The 27758-nt window shown below is 39.7% G+C and overlaps 1 protein-coding gene across 1 annotated transcript; it reads right to left on the minus strand.

Moving 5' to 3' along the window:
* Positions 1 to 992: 992 nt before the first annotated feature.
* Positions 993 to 26533, minus strand: LOC121767077. The gene is made up of 4 exons (XM_042163278.1): positions 26219 to 26533; positions 25817 to 26170; positions 1865 to 2024; positions 993 to 1675 (listed from the first exon to the last, which is right to left on the minus strand). Exons 1-4 carry the CDS (start codon positions 26531 to 26533, stop codon positions 993 to 995), a joined length of 1512 nt encoding a protein of 503 aa, XP_042019212.1.
* Positions 26534 to 27758: the final 1225 nt, after the last annotated feature.

Below are 27758 nucleotides of genomic sequence, written 5' to 3' on the forward strand. Positions count from 1 at the left end.
TCCTCCAGCTCTTGTAGTTGCAACTTCCTCTCTTCTTCACAAGCCTGTGCCTTAATGTTTATCACTTTGACTGCCCAATATGCTCTGTGCTCCACTCCGACAAGCAAATGGCACATTTTTCCGAACACCAGCCTATAAGGAGACATTCCTATCGGTGTCTTGAATGCAGTCCTGTAAGCCCACAATGCGTCATCCAACCGCTTGCTCCAATCTTTCCTTGACGGGTTAACCGTTTTCTCCAAAATGCTTTTTATCTCTCGATTGGAGATTTCTGTTTGGCCATTCTACTGGGGGTGGTAAGGAGTAGATAGCCTGTGGTGAACTCCGTATTTCCTCATCAAGGCCTCTATAGTCCGATTACAGAAGTGTGTTCCCTGGTCTGATATGATGGCTCGGGGCACACAGTGTCTGTTAAAAATGTTAGTCTTCAAAAATTTCGCCACTTCCTTTAACTAACAGGAGCTCATAACCTTGGCTTCTATCCACTTGGATACATAATCCACCGCGACCAGTATAAAGGTATTGCCATAAGATGATGGGAAAGGTCACATGAAATCCATCCCCCACACGTCGAAGATCTTGCAAACGATTACTGGAACTTGTGGCATCTCATCTCTATTTAAAATTCCTCCGATTTGCTGGCACCTCTCACAATTTTGACAGAATTCAAAAGAGTCTTTATTCAGCGTGGGCCAGTACAATCCACTGTCTAAAACTTTCCTTGCGGTCTTCCTTGGTCCAAAATGACCTCCACATGCTAATGCATGGCAATGATTAAGTATATCTCTTTGTTCCCATTCCGGAATACATCTTCTTATCACCTGATCGGCTCCCATCATCCACAAGTCCCAGAAATAGTACTTGGCCTCGCTCTTTAGTTTCATCTCTAGGCCCGGAAAATTTCCTGCGTTCAACGGATATTTCCCTTTTTCAGCACTTCCTGGACCTGTTGTCGCCAACACTTCCTCCCAACTAATGGGTCTAGGAGATTCTCATATGTAGTACAGATGTTTCTCCGGGAATGCATCTGGTATCGCTTCCTCTGTCTCTCCTTGAAAAATCTGACTTAGATGATCAGCCACCTTCTTCTCAGTGCCCTTCTTATCTCTCACTTCCCAGTCGAAATCTTGTAGCAGCAACACCCATTGGATTAACCTTGGCTTGGACTCCTTCTTCGCCAGTAAGTACTTGATAGCTGCGTGATCTGTAAAAACAATCACTCTCGACCTAAGCAGATACGGTTGAAATTTCTCGAATGAGTATACGACAGCTAACATTTCCTTCTCCGTGGTATCGTAGTTCTTCTGAGCTTGATTAAGGGTTTTTGAGACGTAAAAGATCACGTAGCTCTTCCCATCAATTCTTTGACCTAGTACTACTCCTACTGCAAAGTCGCTCGCATCACACACGACTTCAAACGGGTGATTCCAGTCGGGTGCTCTAATTATGTGGGCCGACACAAGCTTATCCTTCAGCAGTTGGAAAGCTTTCTTACAATCCTCGTCGAAGACAAATTCCACATCATTATGCAAGAGGTGGGTAAGCGGCTGCGCGATTTTTGTGAAATCTTTGATGAACCTTCTATAGAACCCTGCATGACCTAAGAATCCTCTGACTTCTTTTTGATTCGTAGGTAGGGTAACTTCGAAATCACGTCCACCTTTGCCTTGTCCACCTGAATGCCTTTCTCAGAAACCACATGACCTAGGACTATCCCTTCCGGTACCATGAAGTGGCATTTTTCAAAATTAAGGACCAAATTCTTTTCTTGGCATCTCTTCAACACAAGGTCTAGGTTGGCTAAGCACGATTCAAAAGAGTTCCCATATATGGTAAAATCATCCATGAAGATCTCGATACATACCTCCAGCAGGTCTGAGAAGATACTCATCATGCAACGTTGAAAGGTGCCTGGTGCACTGCACAGACAAAACGGCATTCTTCTGTATGCGTACGTCCCGAAGGGGCACGTGAACGTCATCTTCTCTTGATCCTCGGGATCTACATAGATCTGGAAGTATCAACTGTATCCATCCAAGAAACAAAAATAATGCTTGCCAGCCAATCTCTCCAGCATCTGGTCGATGAAGGGTAATGGGAAATGGTCTTTTCTAGTGGCTTCGTTCAGCTTCCTGTTGTCTATACACATCCTCCACCATGTGACAAGTCGGGTAGGCACCAATTCATTCTTGTCATTCTTGACTACCTCCTGACTTCTTCACTGTCTGGGATCGAATAGATAATTCTCAGAGACAGCAGTTTCAGTACTTCCTTCAAGACCTCTGTTAGAATTGGTATACTGAAAAGCATATTTCGAGCATGTTGCACGGATAGAATTGCTTGTATACAATAAACTCTACAATCCACTTTTATCCCAAGGCGAGAAGAAGTAATTTTGTCGCATTGATGTTTGCTTGTGCATTTATAAGATGTATCTCAAACATTTAAATGTATAAGAAGCAAATAAGCATAATTCTTCTGCATAGTAGACTGGTCGTGAACGACGTTCACAGAAGGTGACGCAGTCGGTCCTTTGTAGAAGAGAAATAGAATTTCACAACCTAGATAGGCTTTGGCTACCTATCGTGAAAGGTTGCAGTGTCAGTCCGCATGTTTCCTTACCTTAGGAAATAAACGACACTGGTGTGGTATAGCACTGAAGGATCTAATAGTTGAGATAAGTCTTTCTTGCTATTTACTGAAAGACGAGGTCTCGGTGATTGTTATTTCTTAATCATTGTTGATATAACATTGAGCATACGATATTGATTATGCACTACTTTGACTTATCAAATGGTGCGGATTTTTCGCAATCCAAGAATCCTGATATCTTGGGTAGTGGTGATTAATGTCTAGAGGTGCTAGTATTGTTATTGCAAAGAATAGTGTGCTGGGTGAGTCCAGTTTTATAATATCCTCAAGAGGTGTTCGAAAAAGGTTTTATTATTCAGAAACCCGGCCGGTTGGAATTTATTCCAGAATAATAAATAAAGATTTTGAACTAGACAACTCTTGGAAAAAGATATTAATTAATTAAAGTCAAATAGCAGGCTTAAATTAATTCATGGATATTTATATCTTAAACACGGGAAATAATAAATTAAAGAGGTAAAGCCCGGATTACTCGTAATTTGGGATTGAACGGGCAGTCAATATTATTATACTATAGTGGATGATAATAATATTCTGTTTGGATTTAAATTAAATTGGGGCTCAATTTAATTAGTAAAAGTCCAACAGGTTTGGCCCAAGTCCAACCTCCATGGATCCCTAATCTGGCCCATTATAACTCAATATAAAAGGAGATTATAAAGGAGATTATTAATGAATTAATCATCAATTTTCGTGCTCCCCTGTGGGAGTGGACGAAAAATCGGTTTTTGAGAAAACTGATATTCTGTCTTCTTTCTAATCAAGCCCTTTTCGATTCTGACAAGCTTTGCCCACCCAAAGGTCATTATCTGAGTTCGGGATACAGATTAGAAGATTTGTGGTTGAGTACGAAGAACATCACGTGGAGAAGGCGCAAGCAATCGTCGATTCTTTGGAGAATCAGATCGGTAATTCTAAACCGTAGGAATTCATGTTTTAGGTTTTTTATTCCTTTTACATGAATTATGTGCGTTCTTGGATGCAATTCTGTGTTTAACATATAGTTAATTAATCTCATAATCGGTCAAATAGATCCGTAGATCTGATTTATTTGTGAATGCATGACTTCCGCTGTGCAAGGGGCTCCAAACCCCAGCAATTGGTATCAGAGCCAATTTTTGGCTCTGATTATGTGGATTAATTTCATGTTGTGTGCATTGCTTGATCGCATGAGTTTCGTGACATATTTGTCGTTTTATTTGTTCTATAACATGAAGTAGAACGACTGAAATATGATTGTTTTAATCTCAAATTGCGTGATTGCATAACTGCCGGAAAGATGGAATTCTTGTTACGTGTATTACTCCAAAGTTATTATTCTATTAGTAATAATTGCGTATTATATTATGCGGATTCAATTGCGGTGATACACATAAGAATTCATTCGGTTTGTTAATTCAATAGTTTGAATTGTGTGAAGTTTTGCTTTATGTGAATATATATTCCAAGTCGGCAAATCGGGAATTGTCGCGGTAGCGATTCCAAGGGCGATCGGGCAGCAGCGGGTGCGACGACGCAGCGTCAGCAGCGTCGGTATCCCGCAGAGCGACCCCGGCGGTGGGACATCGACGCAGCAGCGTCGGAGATGTCCAGCAGCAGCGGTGCGCGATGCAGCGGCGCTGGCGGCTGGAGAGACAGCGATGTCCCAGCAGCAGCGAGCAGCGCCGGTGTGCAACGGCAGAGGTCCGGCGAAGTGACGTCGACGCAGCAGCGTCGGAGGCGTCAAGCTTGGCGAGCTCGCGAGACGAGTGGAAGCCCTTTGCGGGATGCTCCCGGACTCGAGACGTGATTGCGAGCTGCCGGAAACAAGGCAGCGGCCATGGATTCAGTGGGAGTCCAGCCGAGCCATGCAAGGTTCGGTTAAGATTCTTTCCAAATTTTGATTAGGATTTCGAAATCCTTGGAGTTAATTTTGGAGAAATTTCCTAATTTTGTTAGGGTTTCCTAAACCTTTGTAACTAAATTTGGAAATAATTCAAGATATAATTTGGAATAAGTTTTGAATATACCAATTTAACTGGATCATCTAAAATTTAATTTTCTAATTAAATTATGGATTAATTGAATTTTTATCCTTATTTTATGGATTTAGATATATTTAATTATATCTAGAGAAATCCTAGATAAATTTGGATGAATAATTAAATTTATTTCTGTCATATGGATTTAGATAGATTTATTCTATCTTGTTGAATCCTTGATTGACTAAGATAAATATTAATTAAGTTTATCCATATCTTGTAGATATTGATAGATCTATATCTATCAAGAATATATCTTAGTAGATTTGGATAATTAAAATCCATGTTTATCTTTATCTTGTGGATATTTATAGAATTAATTATATTTAGAAAATATCCTAGTAGATTTAGATAATTAAATGTATCTCTATCTTATAGATATTGATAGATTTATATCTATTCAGAATATATATCTTAGAAGATTTAGATAATTGTTAATCCAGTATTGTAAATATCTTTTGGATTTAAGATAGATTTAGTTCTATCTAGTTAAATCCTAGTTGAATTAATTAATATTAATTCTAGTTTATCCTAATTTTACGGATATAAATAGATATATTTCTATTTAGAAAATATCCTAGATAAATTTGGATAAAGATAATACAAGATAATCCTAATCTAATTGGATTTTGATAAGGCTAATTTTATCTAGAATAAATCCTAATAGATATGATATATTCTAGTTTCTTATTCTAAATAATCTAAGATTGTTTAAATCTTAGAATGATTGGATTTTATCTTCGTCTTATGGATTTGGAGAAATTTGTTTTTATCCTGAAATATCCTGGTAAGATTTAGATAATAATAATCCAATGTCAGTTTTATCTTGAATTTTAGGATTTGATTTTATCCATATAAAATGTAGAATAATCCTAAGAGGATTTAGATAGATTCCATTCTATCTAGATAAATCCTAAATTAATTTGGATAGTCATTATCCAAATAAATTTATCAAATCTGAAATTCATATTTTGGATAAGATAAGGAATTAATTATTTATTTAAATCTCCCTAGATTTATTAAATAATTTCAATAATTATCCAATGTGATTAATCACCATGAATTAAATGGATTTATCTATTTATTTGGTGTTAATATGTTTTAATTGGATTATCTGTCTTATCAACTTATGTGATAATTATCCAAAAACCATGTTTAAAATGACTAAGCGATAATTACAACAGTGCGTTGTATATGGTCTCCTTAAATTGGTCTATATATGAAGCAGTTTCTAATATTATCGCGACTCGCCTTAGTGGGAGCAATAATCCTACGAAATAGCGAGTTCATAAGATTAGACTTCTTAATGGTAAATTGTTTAAACTGGAAGCATGTTTCTAATATTATCGCGACCCACCCTAGTGGGAGCCGTAATCCTACGAAATTGCAAGTTCATGTGTTTAAACATATTTATAAGATAGCTATGGAACTTTGTTAGTGGCGTACGACCTTCCCTAGAAGGAGTATCAAAACAGAAATGAAATTCCTAAATGCAAATATTTATGGTAAATGCTTAGGCAATATTTGGCGGCCATGCCACCTTAGTGGTCTCTGGACTATCCGTCGGTATTGTGATCAGGAAATTGTTGGAATCCAAATTTGTATGACCTCCCTAGAGGCGTACTTATTTTGGTTTTCACGGTTGCGAGATACATAAATTGTTTTGTGGTTGTTTGCGATTATGTATTAAGCATAGTATGTGATAAATAGTTTTATTTCTTCTTAGCCAAATTCTTATTAATGTCTGCGAACCTTAAAGAAATCAAACTCGAAGGCCAAAATTATGTAGACTGGAAATATTAAATGGATAAGATTCTCATTGCTGAAAACTTAAAGTTTGTACTCACCAATTCACGTCTTCCATTTCCTCGACAAAATTCTAAAAAGAAAGTTTGAGAATGCATTTTATGCATGTACTCGATAAGTTCTTTGAGATAGAAGGTCAAACTACTTTCTTTTAAGTAGTAAGACACGTCTTGGTTTATATTGATGAAAGAGGGATATCCAATGAGGACGTTGTCCAGATTCTATTGGAATATCCACAAGAGATAGAATGTTTTGAGGAATCTTCTGATTCAGTTACTCAAATAGTTTCTACACTCAGTTCATCGCCAAATATAATAGGAAGTGATTATATGAAGGTTGGTACTTAAAAGTTGGAAACCTTCTACATGATATTCACTTTATTACTAATAGAGGAAGATAACATGATAGATGATAAATTCGTTAAAGCTGCATCTTTCCTATGTCTTAGTTCAATCAAACAGAAGACTAGCAATGGAAAGAGGGAAGAGCTGAATTGTCATCAATGCCTGCTGAAAGCAAGAAAGGCAAGAAAAATTTGGTGAAAAGGCAAAGAGAAGATGCATTGTAAGTTGGATTGACATCTTATAAAGAAGGACAATGACTTAGATAACAATGCAATTTCTAAAAGAGAGATCTAGATCCAGTTGGGCAGTTGTTGCAGTGGGAGCTATTTATTTATGCTCACTTTATTATTTTGTTTTGATGTTAGAGATTTTATTTTATTGGTACAGTCTTGTTTAGAATGAATTTATATTCAGTTTCTAAACTCATTTATGATTCTACGATGTTCAATTTCATTTTATAATGCTTGCATTATGGAGAAATGTGGATTGAATATCAATCATGGTACCATAGAAAAACAAATTATACATCATAGTATCTAAACAATGTAATTGCAACAAGATTGAGTTTAACACGACAGTTCAACTTCTTATACAATGAACAATAAAGTATTTATGGCACTTAGACTTAAGGCCAAGAAAGTACATAGTAATTGTTCAAACTGATTTTGTCTAACTCAAGTGACTATCGAGATTTTAACAACTTGCTTGTTAAATTGCGTGAAGGTCAAGAAAGTCTGGTTGATGCACTAAAAGTTAGAATCCTTTGGTGGTTCAAGGGATTCAGAATACTTATAGAGATGCAACATAGAAAGACTAGTAAGTCTCAATGGTTTATACCATGGGAGACGAGCAAATGAGTTAAGATCAGTAGTGGGAGTTAAATCCTAGTTGACTACTCCAAGCATTCTTCTAAAGAATGGGATAGTCATATAAGAAGATATCGAAGTCTCTCGAAGACAAGTTCGATAAGTGAACAGTTTTACTCAATAACACCTTATCATTGATGGGATATACGTTGGAAACAACGAGTTATACCTTAAAGAAACTACCATAACATCGCTACCTTCTACAACACACGAGTTGTGGACTAGAGGTAAGTTTAGTCCAGCACTTCTCAAGGTGTGGAGTTATTCCAAGACATGTTTTGGAAAATGTATCCAAGTAATTGGAGTTGTGTACTGAGGTAGGTTTTAAGGTTATCCCAAATGATAGAAAGGTACAAGTTCTATAATCTTCACGGCAAGATATGTGTTTGTTTACATGAATACTAGATTCTTTGATGAAGATTATGAGGAGAACTACAAGCTTAACAAACATGATAATTCTCAAGATAATGAGAATATCTATTTTCCATCTTAACCAAGAAGTCATACCATTAGAAACTTATGCACTAAGAAAATCAACGTTTGTACCTAAGATTGTAAGAGTCGTGTCGTAGTGGGAGCGTTCTTTGCGAACAAAATAAGTTCATGGGTCTAAAAGAGTCTTAAGACTCTGTCTTAGATCAACTTGAACATAATCCCTGTAACTATAAGGACGCAATGACTTATTCAGATAATCATTCTTGATAAGATGATAGATTCTGAATAACAATCTTAAATAAACAAGAATGTTTGCAAGACTTGCGATGCTACCCATACTCTATTTCAGTCAGTGGGACCTAGTGGACCTGCAAGTGTAAGCATGGATCTCAAAAGGCTAGAATAATGGCAAAGGTTTATACCTAGAGAGAATTATATTCTCGCCTGCCATTTTTGCCTAAGTCGATCTGTATATTTTCTATTGTAGCCTACATAAATTAGGATGTATGTACTATGATTGTCAAGACAGTTTTCTTTAAGTAGAAGTCTTGAGGAGATCATCTGCATGGAACATCTTAATGGTTATGTAATACAGGGCAAGAAAGTTGAAAGTGCACTATATTTGGTATTCTTGGTACTCTACGATGATGACATCTATGAAAGTTGATAAACAACTAAGAGGGTTATCTAGCGTAGGAAACTGGTCGTCTACCCAGTTTAAGGATGATGGATTTAAGTTAATCTAGTTACATTCTAAGCATCTGTGTCATTAGATTGCTAGAAAAAGAATGTATGTTTTCTTAAAGAATCCTACATCAACACAATACTTAGACACTTTAGCATTGAAAATTCCTAGAAAAGGTTTTTCTTTTTCTAGATGGAATTATTTTGTCTCTAGTCAAGTGTTTTTCAACATTGAATGAGATAAAAAAAAAAGAATGAGACAAGTTCCATAATTGGAAGTCTCTTATATGCTATAATGTGTATTAAGTTAGATATTAGCTTTGCCGTTGGCATAGAAGCATGATATCATTTTAACCATGGCCAAGGACATTGGATTGGTAAAGAATATACTATAGTACTTGAAAAAGACTAAACGGTATGCTCTAGTTTACCAGACATCCATGTTATGTCCTTTAGGTTACATCGACTCGATTTTATAATTGATTGATGATCGAGTTATCCTCTGACTATGTGTTAACGTTAGGAGTTGAAAACTGAGTCATGAAGGAGTGTGATTACATCACAGACTCTATCATGAAAATTACAAGTGTGGTTTCATCAGAAACTACTAAGGTAGTTGTTAATCTCAGTAACTTCCTAATAGCTTTGACCGTGATTCCGAGTATGTGTATGAGTATTATATTTTGTTATAATTACTCTAGTCATATGTCTAACTCGAGGAAAACACGATCTGATAAAGCTAAGCAATCACATAGAGATGAAGTATGAAATTAATTAAGGATTAAGTGCGCAACAAGACGTTATGGTTTCCAAGATATCATCAGAGAACAACCTGGCAGAACTTTTCACAAAAAGCCTATATGGCAACATGTTTTACACATGAGGTGAAAAGTACGGTAGTTCGATGTATCATGGCCCGAGACCTGCTTAGAGTATAAGTGGGAGAGTTTTGGCACTGGGTATACTCGAAAGCATGATTTTGAGTATAAGTGGGAGATTGTTAGAATTGGTATACTGAAAAGCATATTTCGAGCATGTTGCACGGATAGAATTGCTTGTATACAATAAACTCTACAATCCACTTTTATCCCAAGGCGAGAAGAAGTAATTTTGTCGCATTGATGTTTGCTTGTGCATTTATAAGATGTATCTCAAACATTTAAATGTATAAGAAGCAAATAAGCCTAATTCTTCTGCATAGTAGACTAGTCGTGAACGACGTTCACAGAAGGTGACGCAGTCGGTCCTTTGTAGAAGAGAAATAGAATTTCACAACCTAGATAGGCTTTGGCTACCTATCGTGAAAGGTTGCAGTGTCAGTCCGCATGTTTCCTTACCTTAGGAAATAAACGACACTGGTGTGGTATAGCACTGAAGGATCTAATAGTTGAGATAAGTCTTTCTTGCTATTTACTGAAAGACGAGGTCTCGGTGATTGTTATTTCTTAATCATTGTTGATATAACATTGAGCATACGATATTGATTATGCACTACTTTGACTTATCAAATGGTGCGGATTTTTCGCAATCCAAGAATCCTGATATCTTGGGTAGTGGTGATTAATGTCTAGAGGTGCTAGTATTGTTATTGCAATGAATCGTGTGCTGGGTGAGTCCAGTTTGATAATATCCTCAAGAGGTGTTCGAAAAAGGTTTTATTATTAAAGTCAAATAGCAGGCTTAAATTAATTAATGGATATTTATATCTTAAACACGGGAAATAATAAATTAAAGAGGTAAAGCCCGGATTACTCGTAATTTGGGATTGGACGGGCAGTCAATATTATTATACTATAGTGGATGATAATAATATTCTGTTTGGATTTAAATTAAATTGGGGCTCAATTTAATTAGTAAAAGTCCAACAGGTTTGGCCCAAGTCCAACCTCCATGGATCCCTAATCTGGCCCATTATAACTCAATATAAAAGGAGATTATAAAGGAGATTATTAATGAATTAATCATCAATTTTCGTGCTCCCCTGTGGGAGTGGACGAAAAATCGGTTTTTGAGAAAACTGATATTCTGTCTTCTTTCTAATCAAGCCCTTTTCGATTCTGACAAGCTTTGCCCACCCAAAGGTCATTATCTGAGTTCGGGATACAGATTAGAAGATTTGTGGTTGAGTACGAAGAACATCACGTGGAGAAGGCGCAAGCAATCGTCGATTCTTTGGAGAATCAGATCGGTAATTCTAAACCGTAGGAATTCATGTTTTAGGTTTTTATTCCTTTTACATGAATTATGTGCGTTCTTGGATGCAATTCTGTGTTTAACATATAGTTAATTAATCTCATAATCGGTCAAATAGATCCGTAGATCTGATTTATTTGTGAATGCATGACTTCCGCTGTGCAAGGGGCTCCAAACCCCAACAATTGGTATCAGAGCCAATTTTTGGCTCTGATTATGTGGATTCATTTCATGTTGTGTGCATTGCTTGATCGCATGAGTTTCGTGACATATTTGTCGTTTTATTTGTTCTATAACATGAAGTAGAACGACTGAAATATGATTGTTTTAATCTCAAATTGCGTGATTGCATAACTGCCGGAAAGATGGAATTCTTGTTACGTGTATTACTCTGATGGTTGTGCGAATTTTTGATGGTAGTAAATGCAGGTAATAAATATAGATCACGACACAAGGAATTACGTGGTTCGATTTACTGAGGTAAATCTACGTCCACGGGAAGAAAGGAGGGCAAGATTGTATTGCTTGATCTGGTTTACCAGCTTACAAATACAGACTTGCTATATGATATTTGATGTCTAGAGAGCTTTCTCCCTTTTTTTCTGTCTATCTGATCTAAGTTCTATTTATACATTGAACTAAGATCGTGGCTTGCATCACCACTAACTAGGTCGTGGCTTACATCATCACTAATTAGGTCGTGGCTTACATCATCACTAATTAGGTCGTGGATGTCGTGGAGGTCATGAGATCCTGCATGGGTCCACCATCTCTTTGTTTGGTCCGCTATTCTGCATGAGATCCTGCATGAGTTGACACCACTAAATAGATCGTGTAGTGGAGGTCGTGGAGGTTCTGCATGAGTCCACTATCTCCCAGTTCGGTTGAATACTGAGACCGAACTGCTGAACTATTGCCGAGCAGCTTTTGCCGATCTGAGAGTAGAGCTTGATTGGTCGGCTTTTACCGAGCTGTAGGCTGGGGCCGAACTCTTTGGTAATGCCGAACTGATACTCTTCCTTGGGCTTTGGGCTGATGGGCCGTCACTGCTATTGGGCTTGTTTAGTACGTACCCCATCACTACCCCCCCGAAAAGCGAAGTGAATCACTTCGGCGAAGCGAGTCACTTCGGCATTCTGGATAAAGGTACGAGGGAGGCTGACGTTAGGGGACGTGCCTTGCGCGTGACTGCATTAAATGCGACAGTAAAATCCGGCCGTTGAATCCTGAAAAGGTGGGATTCGAAACGGTGCGATGATTTTGAAATCTTCTCCGAATCTGATAAATACGTCCTTTCTTCATCATTTGAACACTTTTGCCATTGCTTCTTCTGCATTCTCTCTCTTTTGCGTAAAAATTTCCTTCCACTTTCAAGAATTTCTTCAGAATTTCTTCAGACTTTCAAAGAGTAAGAACCATGTCTTCTTCTTCTTCTTCTGAGTCAGGTAGCGGTAGGAAAGGGGGTAAGGGGTCTTCTAGCCGGAAAGAATCCGGGGAGAAGACCGTAGAGTATTTTCACAGCATCTTGAGTAAGGATACTGTGATATCCTTACACGAAAAATATTTTTTTCCTGGGGGGAAGGTTGCGATTCCCGACGACCTTCATAGGGCTGACTCGCCGCCGGAGGGTTACGCCACCGTTTATGAAGCCGGCTTGGAATGCGGGCTTCGTTTCCCTCTTCCCCCTGCCTTTGTAGAGCTGCTAGATTTTTTTCAACTCCCTTTAGGTCAGGTGACTCCGAACTCTTGGAGGCACTTATCGGCCTTTGCTGCCGAACTGCGTAGGCTAGATAAGGATCTGTCTCTGAGGGCAATCCTTAATTTCTTCCAGTTTAAGAGGAAGGGATCTTGGTTTTACTTGATCCCTTTACAGCCCTTTAGAGCCTTTTGTAAATCCAAATGGCCGAAATGGCAAAATCGCTTCTTTTTTTATAATAGGACTTCGGGTTCGGACTTTTCCTGGAGAGGGCCGAAGTCCGTTATTCCTCATCCTCGGGTAGAACCGTTGGACGAGCTCGAGGCCGAGCTCAATAAGATTCCCATGATTAGGAAGCAGTACTCGGAGTCTGAGCTCGTCAAGGGCGACTTCGTGTTCGACTCCTCGTCTTCGGACGAAGAGACTGAGGGTGAGGATTTCTTTTTTATGCATTACTGCCTTGACGACGAAAACTAACCTTGTTTTCTTGCTTTTTGGCAGTGAACTTGCTAAACAAGCTCGGTCGCAAATCCTCCGAATCTAAGGAACCGGAAAGGCCGAAAACCACCAGCTCGGCGTCTGATGCCGAGAAGAATCCGAAGAGGCAAAAGACCTCTTCGGATCCAAAGAAGCCGGAGTCGACTTCGGCAAGGGGGAAGGGGAGGATTCAGAAACCCCCAAGAGCGCCAGAGAAAGACGTGGTCTTGGCGCCTCCTTCGGATCATGTCTGTGAGCCTTTTGCATGGCCAACGGACTTTGCCGAGGTAACTTCTCTTCTTGATTCTTTGGCTTTGCTTCTTTCCTGTATTTTTTGTGGCCCCTCGGTTGACTTTTTCCTTTTTCCATTTTCAGAGGAACGATATGCTCTCCAAGCTCGTCGCCGTTGAACTCTCCAAAGCGTCCAACGATTATGCTGAGATGCAGAGGAAGTTGGCGGCTGCTCGTCACCAGGCCGAACAGGCTAAGGCAGACTTTGAGAAGGCCAGAGCTGCTAGGATCTCGGCCCAGGATGAAGCCCAGTTTGCCAAAAACCAGCTCGTCATCCAGCGAGAGCAGACGAAACGGAGGGATGCTGCCGCCGTGGTTGCCCAAGGGGAGGTTCTCCGTGCTTTCGCGGAGAAACTCTTTCTGAGCAATCAATTTTCGGCCTTTGTCGGTGATCTGCTGAAACTGATGACCGATAATGCCGAGCATGGGCCCGAAGTCGTCCTGCCGCTGTACGGCCGAGAGATAGCAGCTCGTCTCCAGAGTCTGCCGCTCCTTGAGGAGCTTGCTTCGTCCTCAGTCCTGCTTTCTGCTGACCGAGTTCGTAGTTGCCGAGCTGACCGGGACGAGAATATGGAGGCTATCTTTGCCTCCTTAGGGCCAGTTTCACCCGCTCCAATTTTCCACGGAGAGGGTGAGACCGAGCAGCTTGATCAGCAGACCGGAGACAGGCAGGCCGAGCAAGAGGTGCTGCTGATCGGTGATGGGGGCACCGAGCAGGCTGGGGGGAGCAGGGGGGCCGAGGCTGAAGCTGAGGCAGACAAGGAGAAGGAAGCTGAACCTCACCGAGGAGCCGGAGACGAAGCTGGCGGAGTATGATTTCGTCTCCCTTCTCTTAGTTTAGTTTCTTCCTTCTTGTAAAATGGCCTTGAAGCCCTCCTTGTGTAAAATATTTTTTCTTATGAATGAAAAAATTCTTCTTTCTACACTTGTGTCTTCGTATAGCTTTTCGTACTCTCTTTTACTCCTGTTGTGGTTTACTACCTGCTCAGTAAAATGAAATGCCGAACTGACATAGCTGCTTTGTATTCGTAACTCTTAAGGAGCTGGAGGTACTTCACTGGAAGCGGCTGTACTCTTCTGCTTTAGACGAAGCTGAGAAAAAAGCCATAGCTGACCAGATGAAGAATGACGAACTCTTGGCTTGTTTAGTGAAGCTGGAGGCCGACAATAAGGACTTAGAGTCCGAAAAGAAAGATCTGGAGGCCGAGCTGAACACTGCCGTCGCTGAGAGGACTGCATATGAGGATTTCATCTGCAGGCGCGGGGGAATGACCATCTCTGAAGTTCAGGAACGAGTTGACGAACTGTGGGAGGAATATCATGTACTCCGGAGGAACAATGCGCTGGAGAGCTCGGCTTGCCAACAAGTCGTGAAATCATTGCGGCGCTGGGCTTCTCGGTACGACATCATTCTCTCCCGGCGTCCCTCAATCGAGAGATTCCTTAGGCATTTCCCGCCAACAGATGGTCGCACTCCAGCTCAAACCTCTGATTCATTTGCTCAAAACCCTACTCCAAGTCAGCAACGAACTCAGGAACAACCGGAGACATCAAGACGAGGACGGACTGAAGTTCGCAGAGGAGCGGTGACTATGAGTGAGCAAGATCGGCAAATGATTCGTGACGAGACTCTTCGCCGCCGAGGTGCTAGAGCTTCCCGGGCTCAGGGAAGAGGCGGTAGGTCGATTAGAGCATCTCGTCGACCTGCTTATTCTTCAGCTGCCCGGAATGGCCGAACTCGGCTTCACGAGGATTTTGTGAATAGATGGCTCAACTTTAGCAACCATGGACAGTAGAATAGTCCTTTGTAATGGCGTAACGCCTTCTCGTAGGGTAGCAGAATTATATGCCGAACAAGATTTAATAAATGAAATTTTCATTTCGCTTCTATCACTGCGTATTTACAGCTCAGCGAAAAAATTTCATCGTGCTCGTCCTCGGTCTTATGAAGTAAACTTCTTTGACCGGACTCGTCCTCGGTCTTATGAAGTAAGCTTCTTTGACCGGACTCGTCCTTGGTCTTATGAAGTAAACTTCTTTGACCGGACTTGGTCCTCGGTCTTATGAAATAAACTTCTTTGACCGGACTCGTCTTTGGTCTTATGAAGTAAACTTCTTTGACCGGACTCGTCTTTGGTCTTATGAAGTAAATTTCTTTGACCGGACTAAGCTTGTGTCCTAATTTGGCGAGTTTTATCGCTCGGATCGGACTTTCCCTTGTCCTAATTTGGGGATCGGACTTTCCCTTGTCCTAATTCGGCGAGTTTTATCGCGTGGATCGGACTTTCCCTTTGTTGCAGTTCGTTTCAGACGAACTGCTTGTTTCTTAAGCTGAATTGTGGTCTTGTATCCTCCTTAGAAGCTTGGACTCACAATCGTTGGCTTATATATGTTCTAAAAAGGGGATCAGCCTTCGAAGAACAAGATACCTCAGTAACATTTGTAAGAGACGACACGCACATAGACAGACAAAACGCACATAGACAAACATGAAAAACAAGTAAAAAACAAAGAAAGCACATACCCCTAGGACCGAACTAGACACAAGACTGACTGACCGGACTGTCTCTTACAAATGGAACTTCTTGAGGTTGGAAATGTACCATGTTCGGGGTACTTGTTCTCCTGACATGTGGGTCAATTTGTAAGACCCTTTGCCGAGGACTTCTGACACCCGATATGGACCTTCCCATGTGGGTTCGAGTTTGCCCAGCTTTTCTGCTCGGCTTACTTCGTTGTTTCTCAAGACGAGATCTCCCACTTGAAATTGCAGCTTTTTCACCCTTTGGTTATAATACCGGGCTACTTGCTCCTTGTACTTGGCTGCTTTTATGCAGGCCAATTCTCTTCTTTCTTCGGCAAGATCTAGTTCGGCTCTCAGTCCGTCATCATTCATTTCTGAGGAGAAATTTAGAGTTCGGGGACTGGGTACGCCGATCTCAACCGGAATCACGGCGGGCGGGCGGCTTCTCAGGATTGAGACGTGGCCCCAATCGGTTTTGCACCGGAGTCCTTTGAATCCTTTCAAAAGGAGTTCGGCGAGGATGTCCCTGATCGCCAAAAGGAGTTCGGCGAGGATGTCCCTGATCGCTATGATCGGGCTTCCTCCTGTCTCCTCGGGATGAGCTGTCTAAAGACCGTTTGCGACGGTCTGCCTCATCGGCACGGGAGAACTGGTCCGCAATGTCCCACATCTCTTGAGCTGTTTGCGGACTGCATTCCACGAGCTTTCTGTAGAGAGCTCCGGGCAGGATTCCATTTTGGAATGCCGAAATGACAAGTAGATCATTGAGATCGTCTACTTGTAGGCATTCCTTGCGGAATCTCGTCATAAAGTCGCTGATCTTTTCGTCGCGACCTTGACGTATAGAAAGCAGCTGAGCCGAAGTGATTCGGGCTTCCGCTTTCTGAAAGAACCTCCTGTGGAAAGCATCCATTAGATCTCGGTAAGATCTAATGCTGCCTTGGGGGAGGCTATCGAACCACCTTCTTGCGTTCCCGATAAGCAGCTCGGGAAACAGCTTGCACATATGGACCTCATTGAGACCCTGGTTCGCCATGTTATACTGATAGCGTCCCAGGAAGTCATGAGGATTCACTAACCCGTCATAAGTCATCGACGGAGTTCGGTAGTTCTGTGGCAAGGGAGTTCGGGTGATATCGTCCGCGAACGGAGTCTTCAATGCTCCGTACATGGCGAACCCGACATCTCTTCGGTATGGAGGAGATGGAGTTCTCCTGTGATTCCGGTACCGAGGAGGAACAGGAACATGTCGGGGTTGAGGATTCTTCTTCCTGGAAGACACGGCACTACTGCGGTAGTGACTTTCATGTCTGGATGAGGAGGGAGAATCCACCGTTTTCGTCTCCGGCTTTTGGCCCTTTTGCAGGAAAATTAAGAACTCTTCCTGCTTCTCGGCCAAAAACAACTTGACAGCCTCGTTCAAATCGGGCTGCTGGGAAGACTCGGTGCGATGAGTCTTTGAGCGGCTTGTTCCTTTTCCGTGAGAACTGGAAGTAGATTTCTCCCGAGGCTGTTTTCCTAACCTGCGGGCTGGACTAGCTTCCTCATGGTTATCACGAACGGAAGCACGGGTATTATGAGATCTGGTATGCATTTTTTTGGTGGAAGAGGATCAAAAACTCGCTTTTATCACAGATTTGGTTCTCTGTTTCCCACAGACGGCGCCAGTGATGGTTGTGCGAATTTTTGATGGTAGTAAATGCAGGTAATAAATATAGATCACGACACAAGGAATTACGTGGTTCGATTTACTGAGGTAAATCTACGTCCATGGGAAGAAAGGAGGGCAAGATTGTATTGCTTGATCTGGTTTACCAGCTTACAAATACAGACTTGCTATATGATAATTGATGTCTAGAGAGCTTTCTCCCTTTTTTCTGTCTATCTGATCTAAGTTCTATTTATACATTGAACTAAGATCGTGGCTTGCATCACCACTAACTAGGTCGTGGCTTACATCATCACTAATTAGGTCGTGGCTTACATCATCACTAATTAGGTCGTGGATGTCGTGGAGGTCATGAGATCCTGCATGGGTCCACCATCTCTTTGTTTGGTCCGCTATTCTGCATGAGATCCTGCATGAGTTGACACCACTAAATAGATCGTGTAGTGGAGGTCGTGGAGGTTCTGCATGAGTCCACTATCTCCCAGTTCGGTTGAATACTGAGACCGAACTGCTGAACTATTGCCGAGCAGCTTTTGCCGATCTGAGAGTAGAGCTTGATTGGTCGGCTTTTACCGAGCTGTAGGCTGGGGCCGAACTCTTTGGTAATGCCGAACTGATACTCTTCCTTGGGCTTTGGACTGATGGGCCGTCACTGCTATTGGGCTTGTTTAGTACGTACCCCATCATACTCCAAAGTTATTATTCTATTAGTAATAATTGCATATTATATTATGCGGATTCAATTGCGGTGATACACATAAGAATTCATTCGGTTTGTTAATTCAATAGTTTGAATTGTGTGAAGTTTTGCTTTACGTGAATATATATTCCAAGTCGGCAAATCGGGAATTGTCGCGGTAGCGATTCCAAGGGCGATCGGGCAGCAGCGGGTGCGACGACGCAGCGTCAGCAGCGTCGGTATCCCGCAGAGCGACCCCGGCGGTGGGACATCGACGCAGCAGCGTCGGAGATGTCCAGCAGCAGCGGTGCGCGATGCAGCGGCGCTGGCGGCTGGAGAGACAGCGATGTCCCAGCTGCAGCGAGCAGCGCCGGTGTGCAACGGCAGAGGTCCGGCGAAGTGACGTCGACGCAGCAGCGTCGGAGGCGTCAAGCTTGGCGAGCTCGCGAGACGAGTGGGAGCCCTTTGCGGGATGCTCCCGGACTCGAGACGTGATTGCGAGCTGCCGGAAACAAGGCAGCGGCCATGGATTCAATGGGAGTCCAGCCGAGCCATGCAAGGTTCGGTTAAGATTCTTTCCAAATTTTGATTAGGATTTCGAAATCCTTGGAGTTAATTTTGGAGAAATTTCCTAATTTTGTTAGGGTTTCCTAAACCTTTGTAACTAAATTTGGAAATAATTCAAGATATAATTTGGAATAAGTTTTGAATATACCAATTTAACTGGATCATCTAAAATTTAATTTTCTAATTAAATTATGGATTAATTGAATTTTTATCCGTATTTTATGGATTTAGATATATTTAATTATATCTAGAGAAATCCTAGTTAAATTTGGATGAATAATTAAATTTATTTCTGTCATATGGATTTAGATAGATTTTATTCTATCTTGTTGAATCCTTGATTGACTAAGATAAATATTAATTAAGTTTATCCATATCTTGTAGATATTGATAGATCTATATCTATCTAGAATATATCTTAGTAGATTTGGATAATTAAAATCCATGTTTATCTTTATCTTGTGGATATTTATAGAATTAATTCTATTTAGAAAATATCCTAGTAGATTTAGATAATTAAATGTATCTCTATCTTATAGATATTGATAGATTTATATATATCAAGAATATATATCTTAGAAGATTTAGATAATTGTTAATCCAGTATTGTAAATATCTTTTGGATTTAAGATAGATTTAGTTCTATCTAGTTAAATCCTAGTTGAATTAATTAATATTAATTCTAGTTTATCCTAATTTTATGGATATAAATAGATTTATTTCTATTTAGAAAATATCCTAGATAAATTTGGATAAAGATAATACAAGATAATCCTAATCTAATTGGATTTTGATAAAGCTAATTTTATCTAGAATAAATCCTAATAGATATGATATATTCTAGTTTCTTATTCTAAATAATCTAAGATTGTTTAAATCTTAGAATGATTGGATTTTATCTTCGTCTTATGGATTTGGAGAAATTTGTTTTTATCCTGAAATATCCTGGTAAGATTTAGATAATAATATCCAATGTCAGTTTTATCTTGAATTTTAGGATTTGATTTTATCCATATAAAATCTAGAATAATCCTAAGAGGATTTAGATAGATTCCATTTCATCTAGATAAATCCTAAATTAATTTGGATAGTCATTATCCAAATAAATTTATCAAATCTGAAATTCATATTTTGGATAAGATAAGGAATTAATTATTTATTTAAATCTCCCTAGATTTATTAAATAATTTCAATAATTATCCAATGTGATTAATCACCATGAATTAAATGGATTTATCTATTTATTTGGTGTTAATATGTTTTAAGTGGATTATCTGTCTTATCAACTTATGTGATAATTATCCAAAAACCATGTTTAAAATGACTAAGCGATAATTACAACAGTGCGTTGTATATGGTCTCCTTAAATTGGTCTATATATGAAGCAGTTTCTAATATTATCGCGACTCGCCTTAGTGGGAGCAATAATCCTACGAAATAGCGAGTTCATAAGATTAGACTTCTTAATGGTAAATTGTTTAAACTGGAAGCATGTTTCTAATATTATCGCGACCCACCCTAGTGGGAGCCGTAATCCTACGAAATTGCAAGTTCATGTGTTTAAACATATTTATAAGATAGCTATGGAACTTTGTTAGTGGCGTACGACCTTCCCTAGAAGGAGTATCAAAACAGAAATGAAATTCCTAAATGCAAATATTTATGGTAAATGCTTAGGCAATATTTGGCGGCCATGCCACCTTAGTGGTCTCTGGACTATCCGTCGGTATTGTGATCAGGAAATTGTTGGAATCCAAATTTGTATGACCTCCCTAGAGGCGTACTTATTTTGGTTTTCACGGTTGCGAGATACATAAATTGTTTTGTGGTTGTTTGCGATTATGTATTAAGCATAGTATGTGATAAATAGTTTTATTTCTTCTTAGCCAAATTCTTATTAATGTCTGCGAACCTTAAAGAAATCAAACTCGAAGGCCAAAATTATGTAGACTGGAAATATTAAATGGATAAGATTCTCATTGCTGAAAACTTAAAGTTTGTACTCACCAATTCACGTCCTCCATTTCCTCGACAAAATTCTAAAAAGAAAGTTTGAGAATGCATTTTATGCATGTACTCGATAAGTTCTTTGAGATAGAAGGTCAAACTACTTTCTTTTAAGTAGTAAGACACGTCTTGGTTTATATTGATGAAAGAGGGATATCCAATGAGGACGTTGTCCAGATTCTATTGGAATATCCACAAGAGATAGAATGTTTTGAGGAATCTTCTGATTCAGTTACTCAAATAGTTTCTACACTCAGTTCATCGCCAAATATAATAGGAAGTGATTATATGAAGGTTGGTACTTAAAAGTTGGAAACCTTCTACATGATATTCACTTTATTACTAATAGAGGAAGATAACATGATAGATGATAAATTCGTTAAAGCTGCATCTTTCCTATGTCTTAGTTCAATCAAACAGAAGACTAGCAATGGAAAGAGGGAAGAGCTGAATTGTCATCAATGCCTGCTGAAAGCAAGAAAGGCAAGAAAAATTTGGTGAAAAGGCAAAGAGAAGATGCATTGTAAGTTGGATTGACATCTTATAAAGAAGGACAATGACTTAGAAACAATGCAATTTCTAAAAGAGAGATCTAGATCCAGTGCAGTTGTTGCAGTGGGAGCTATTTATTTATGCTCACTTTATTATTTTGTTTTGATGTTAGAGATTTTGTTTTATTGGTACAGTCTTGTTTAGAATGAATTTATATTCAGTTTCTAAACTCATTTATGATTCTACGATGTTCAATTTCATTTTATAATGCTTGCATTATGGAGAAATGTGGATTGAATATCAATCATGGTACCATAGAAAAACAAATTATACATCATAGTATCTAAACAATGTAATTGCAACAAGATTGAGTTTAACACGACAGTTCAACTTCTTATACAATGAACAATAAAGTATTTATGGCACTTAGACTTAAGGCCAAGAAAGTACATAGTAATTGTTCAAACTGATTTTGTCTAACTTAAGTGACTATCGAGATTTTAACAACTTGCTTGTTAAATAGCGTGAAGGTCAAGAAAGTCTGGTTGATGCACTAAAAGTTAGAATCCTTTGGTGGTTCAAGGGATTCAGAATACTTATAGAGATGCAACATAGAAAGACTAGTAAGTCTCAATGGTTTATACCATAGGAGACGAGCAAATGAGTTAAGATCAGTAGTGGGAGTTAAATCCTAGTTGACTACTCCAAGCATTCTTCTAAAGAATGGGATAGTCATATAAGAAGATATCGAAGTCTCTCGAAGACAAGTTCGATAAGTGAACAGTTTTACTCAATAACACCTTATCATTGATGGGATATACGTTGGAAACAACGAGTTATACCTTAAAGAAACTACCATAACATCGCTACCTTCTACAACACACGAGTTGTGGACTAGAGGTAAGTTTAGTCCAGCACTTCTCAAGGTGTGGAGTTATTCCAAGACATGTTTTGGAAAATGTATCCAAGTAATTGGAGTTGTGTACTGAAGGTAGGTTTTAAGGTTGTCCCAAATGATAGAAAGGTACAAGTTCTATAATCTTCACGGCAAGATACGTGTTTGTTTACACGAATACTAGATTCTTTGATGAAGATTATGAGGAGAACTACAAGCTTAACAAACATGATAATTCTCCTAGATAATGAGAATATCTATTTTCCATCTTAACCAAGAAGTCATACCATTAGAAACTTATGCACTAAGAAAATCAACGTTTGTACCTAAGATTGTAAGAGTCGTGTCGTAGTGGGAGCGTTCTTTGCGAACATAATAAGTTCATGGGTCTAAAAGAGTCTTAAGACTCAGTCTTAGATCAACTTGAACATAATCCCTGTAACTATAAGGACGCAATGACTTATTCAGATAATCATTCTTGATAAGATGATAGATTCTGAATAACAATCTTAAATACACAAGAATGTTTGCAAGACTTGCGATACTACCCATAGACTATTTCAGTCAGTGGGACCTAGTGGACCTGCAAGTGTAAGCATGGATCTCAAAAGGCTAGAATAATGGCAAAGGTTTATACCTAGAGAGAATTATATTCTCGCCTGCCATTTTTGCCTAAGTCGATCTGTATATTCTCTATTGTAGCCTACATAAATTAGGATGTATGTACTATGATTGTCAAGACAGTTTTCTTTAAGTAGAAGTCTTGAGGAGATCATCTGCATGGAACATCTTAATGGTTATGTAATACAGGGCAAGAAAGTTGAAAGTGCACTATATTTGGTATTCTTGGTACTCTACGATGATGACATCTATAAAAGTTGATAAACAACTAAGAGGGTTATCTAGCGTAGGAAACTGGTCGTCTACCCAGTTTAAGGATGATGGATTTAAGTTAATCTAGTTACATTCTAAGCATCTGTGTCATTAGATTGCTAGAAAAAGAATGTATGTTTTCTTAAAGAATCCTACATCAACACAATACTTAGACACTTTAGCATTGAAAATTCCTAGAAAAGGTTTTTCTTTTTCTAGATGGAATTATTTTGTCTCTAGTCAAGTGTTTTTCAACATTGAATGAGATAAAAAAAAAAGAATGAGACAAGTTCCATAATTGGAAGTCTCTTATATGCTATAATGTGTATTAAGTTAGATATTAGCTTTGCCGTTGGCATAGAAGCATGATATCATTTTAACCATGGCCAAGGACATTGGATTGGTAAAGAATATACTATAGTACTTGAAAAAGACTAAACGGTATGCTCTAGTTTACCAGACATCCATGTTATGTCCTTTAGGTTACATCGACTCGATTTTATAATTGATTGATGATCGAGTTATCCTCTGACTATGTGTTAACGTTAGGAGTTGAAAACTGAGTCATGAAGGAGTGTGATTACATCACAGACTCTATCATGAAAATTACAAGTGTGGTTTCATCAGAAACTACTAAGGTAGTTGTTAATCTCAGTAACTTCCTAATAGCTTTGACCGTGATTCCGAGTATGTGTATGAGTATTATATTTTGTTATAATTACTCTAGTCATATGTCTAACTCGAGAAAAACACGATCTGATAAAGCTAAGCAATCACATAGAGATGAAGTATGAAATTAATTAAGGATTAAGTGCGCAACAAGACGTTATGGTTTCCAAGATATCATCAGAGAACAACCTGGCTGAACTTTTCACAAAAAGCCTATATGGCAACATGTTTTACACATGAGGTGAAAAGTACGGTAGTTCGATGTATCATGGCCCGAGACCTGCTTAGAGTATAAGTGGGAGAGTTTTGGAAGTGGGTATACTCGAAAGCATGATTTTGAGTATAAGTGGGAGATTGTTAGAATTGGTATATTGAAAAGCATATTTCGAGCATGTTGCACAGATAGAATTGCTTGTATACAATAAACTCTACAATCCACTTTTATCCCAAGGCGAGAAGAAGTAATTTTGTCGCATTGATGTTTGCTTGTGCATTTATAAGATGTATCTCAAACATTTAAATGTATAAGAAGCAAATAAGCCTAATTCTTCTGCATAGTAGACTGGTCGTGAACGACGTTCACAGAAGGTGACGCAGTCGGTCCTTTGTAGAAGAGAAATAGAATTTCACAACCTAGATAGGCTTTGGCTACCTATCGTGAAAGGTTGCAGTGTCAGTCCGCATGTTTCCTTACCTTAGGAAATAAACGACACTGGTGTGGTATAGCACTGAAGGATCTAATAGTTGAGATAAGTCTTTCTTGCTATTTACTGAAAGACGAGGGTCTCGGTGATTGTTATTTCTTAATCATTGTTGATATAACATTGAGCATACGATATTGATTATGCACTACTTTGACTTATCAAATGGTGCGGATTTTTCGCAATCCAAGAATCCTGATATCTTGGGTAGTGGTGATTAATGTCTAGAGGTGCTAGTATTGTTATTGCAATGAATCGTGTGCTGGGTGAGTCCAGTTTGATAATATCCTCAAGAGGTGTTCGAAAAAGGTTTTATTATTCAGAAACCCGGCCGGTTGGAATTTATTCCAGAATAATAAATAAAGATTTTGAACTAGACAACTCTTGGAAAAAGATATTAATTAATTAAAGTCAAATAGCAGGCTTAAATTAATTAATGGATATTTATATCTTAAACATGGGAAATAATAAATTAAAGAGGTAAAGCCCGGATTACTCGTAATTTGGGATTGGACGGGCAGTCAATATTATTATACTATAGTGGATGATAATAATATTCTGTTTGGATTTAAATTAAATTGGGGCTCAATTTAATTAGTAAAAGTCCAACAGGTTTGGCCCAAGTCCAACCTCCATGGATCCCTAATCTGGCCCATTATAACTCAATATAAAAGGAGATTATAAAGGAGATTATTAATGAATTAATCATCAATTTTCGTGCTCCCCTGTGGGAGTGGACGAAAAATCGGTTTTTGAGAAAACTGATATTCTGTCTTCTTTCTAATCAAGCCCTTTTCGATTCTGACAAGCTTTGCCCACCCAAAGGTCATTATCTGAGTTCGGGATACAGATTAGAAGATTTGTGGTTGAGTACGAAGAACATCACGTGGAGAAGGCGCAAGCAATCGTCGATTCTTTGGAGAATCAGATCGGTAATTCTAAACCGTAGGAATTCATGTTTTAGGTTTTTATTCCTTTTACATGAATTATGTGCGTTCTTGGATGCAATTCTGTGTTTAACATGTAGTTAATTAATCTCATAATCGGTCAAATAGATCCGTAGATCTGATTATTTGTGAGTGCATGACTTCCGCTGTGCAAGGGGCTCCAAACCCCAGCAACCTCTTCCCTCATGTTTGGATTCAACTTTCTTTGCGGATCTCTATGGGCCTTTGCGCCTTCCTCCAATCTGATGTGGTGCATGCAAAGATCATGGCTGATCCCCACTAGGTCTGAGAGAGTCCATCCAATGGCCTTCTTGTTCCTTCGGATGACTTCCAACAATTCCCCTTCCTGTTCCTGGGTCAAGTTGTTGTTGACTATCACAGGGAACGTCTCATTCTCCTCCAGATATGCATATTTTAGACCAGGTGGAAGTGTTTTCAGTTCTTTCTTGGGTACACTCGTTTCCTGGGACAAGGGATTTTTCTCCATATCCGGCCCTGGTAAATTTTCCATACTCGCAACATGGGCTGATCTCCTTGACCTGGCAAGTTCAGGATCTCTACAGAACTCCATGATTGCTTCCGCAAGTTCCTCATCGGTCAACTCAAAAGTGTTCATAGCTTCACACCATCCTGCAACTTCTCTGTCGATGTTGTGGCTCAATTCTGAGTAGTCGATCTGTTCCTGCATCAATTCCGTCTCAAGATACTCTTGGACTAGGGGGTTAATAACATCGATAGCATGCAGATTCTCAACATCCAATGGTTTTTTCATAGCCTCATCAATGCTGAACGTGCATTTTTCCCCATGATAATCCAAGCATATGGTGCCACCAAAAACATCAATGATTGTCTTAGCGGTGCGTAAGAAAGGTCTCCCTAGAAGCACTCCACTAGACTCGGCAGACTCATTTTCACTCATTTTTATAACATGGAAATCAGTAGAATACAGGAAATCATGTACCTTGACTATCGCATTTTCTAAAACCCCCTCTGGACAAATGCACGACTTATCCGCTAGTTGGATTACCACCTTCGTATCCACCATTCCTATTCCTACCAACCTCTTATAGATAGAAATCGGTAAAACATTTATTGACGCTCCTAGGTCACACATGGCATGCTCGATTCTGATATCACCAATGGAAATGGGTAGAGTGAACATACCTAGGTCCGTGCGTTTTGAGGCCATCCTTCGCTTCTGTATCACCGCCGATACGTTTTCCCCGATCAGTATCTTTCCGGCTATGAACTCTTTAATGAACTTGCTGAAAATAGGCAGCTTCAATGCAAGTTGATCTCCAGCTTCCCAAAGGTGTCCATGAAGTCTACCGGTTCATCCTTTCACTTCTTGGCCTCCCCTCGGTAAGGAAATGGCTTTACTTGCTTCCCCATGCTAGAGGATTCTCTGGTTTCATTTATCACTTTTTCAACCTCTACTTCGGGCTCCTGGTCTAGGAAGAATGGTTAAGTCATTTGGGGCAGTGATTTTCCCAAATCACCAGCCTGAACGCCATCCTCTATTCGGGTCTCCCCTGTTTCAATATACCCTTGGTAGGAACTTGGGTTCTCCTTTTCCTTGTTCATCACGGGAGGTACATTTCCGTCCACTTTCCTCATCGGACCTTCATAACCACGTCCCGACCTTAGAGTAATTTGACTGATGTTTGCCCGATCTGGTGGTTTGACTGTGGCAGGAATCTTCCCTTCATTCTTCGCATCTCGCTTAGGGAAGTTGCGATCTGGGACAGTTGTTTGGCCATCATGTCCACGCCGCCTTGTGCTCCATCTGAGCGTCCTGAAGTTTATGCACCATGTTATTGTTTGACTGCAAGTTATTCTGCATATGCTGTTGAGTACTGACTAGGTCATGCACCATGTCGTCCATGCTTCTCTATGGTCTAGAGCTCGGTTGGTTGGAACCTGATCCTTGACTGTGATTAGGTCCATTTCCCTGATTCGGGCAAAAATTTCCTTACCTCCTGCATTGTTGTTGTACTGATTTCCTGGCCCTTGGTTCCTCTGGTAATTGGGTTGGGAGTTCTGATAATTTCCTGGGTTGTTCCTCTGGTGTGGTGGTACATAGGAGTTCCCTTGGTTATTCTGATTCCGGTTGCCCCAGTTAGAGTGATCCCCTTGATTCCGGTTGCCCTAGTTGTTCTGTCCCTCCTGATTTCTCCCTGACCAGTTAGTCTGCCTCTCTGGCTGGTGCGAATACTGGGCATTCTGCTGTGGAGGTGGCTAGGTTGGATCATTATCGGACCATCTAAAGT

This window comes from Salvia splendens, chromosome 15 (genome assembly GCF_004379255.2).
Source record: "Salvia splendens isolate huo1 chromosome 15, SspV2, whole genome shotgun sequence".
Lineage (NCBI taxonomy): Eukaryota > Viridiplantae > Streptophyta > Magnoliopsida > Lamiales > Lamiaceae > Salvia > Salvia splendens.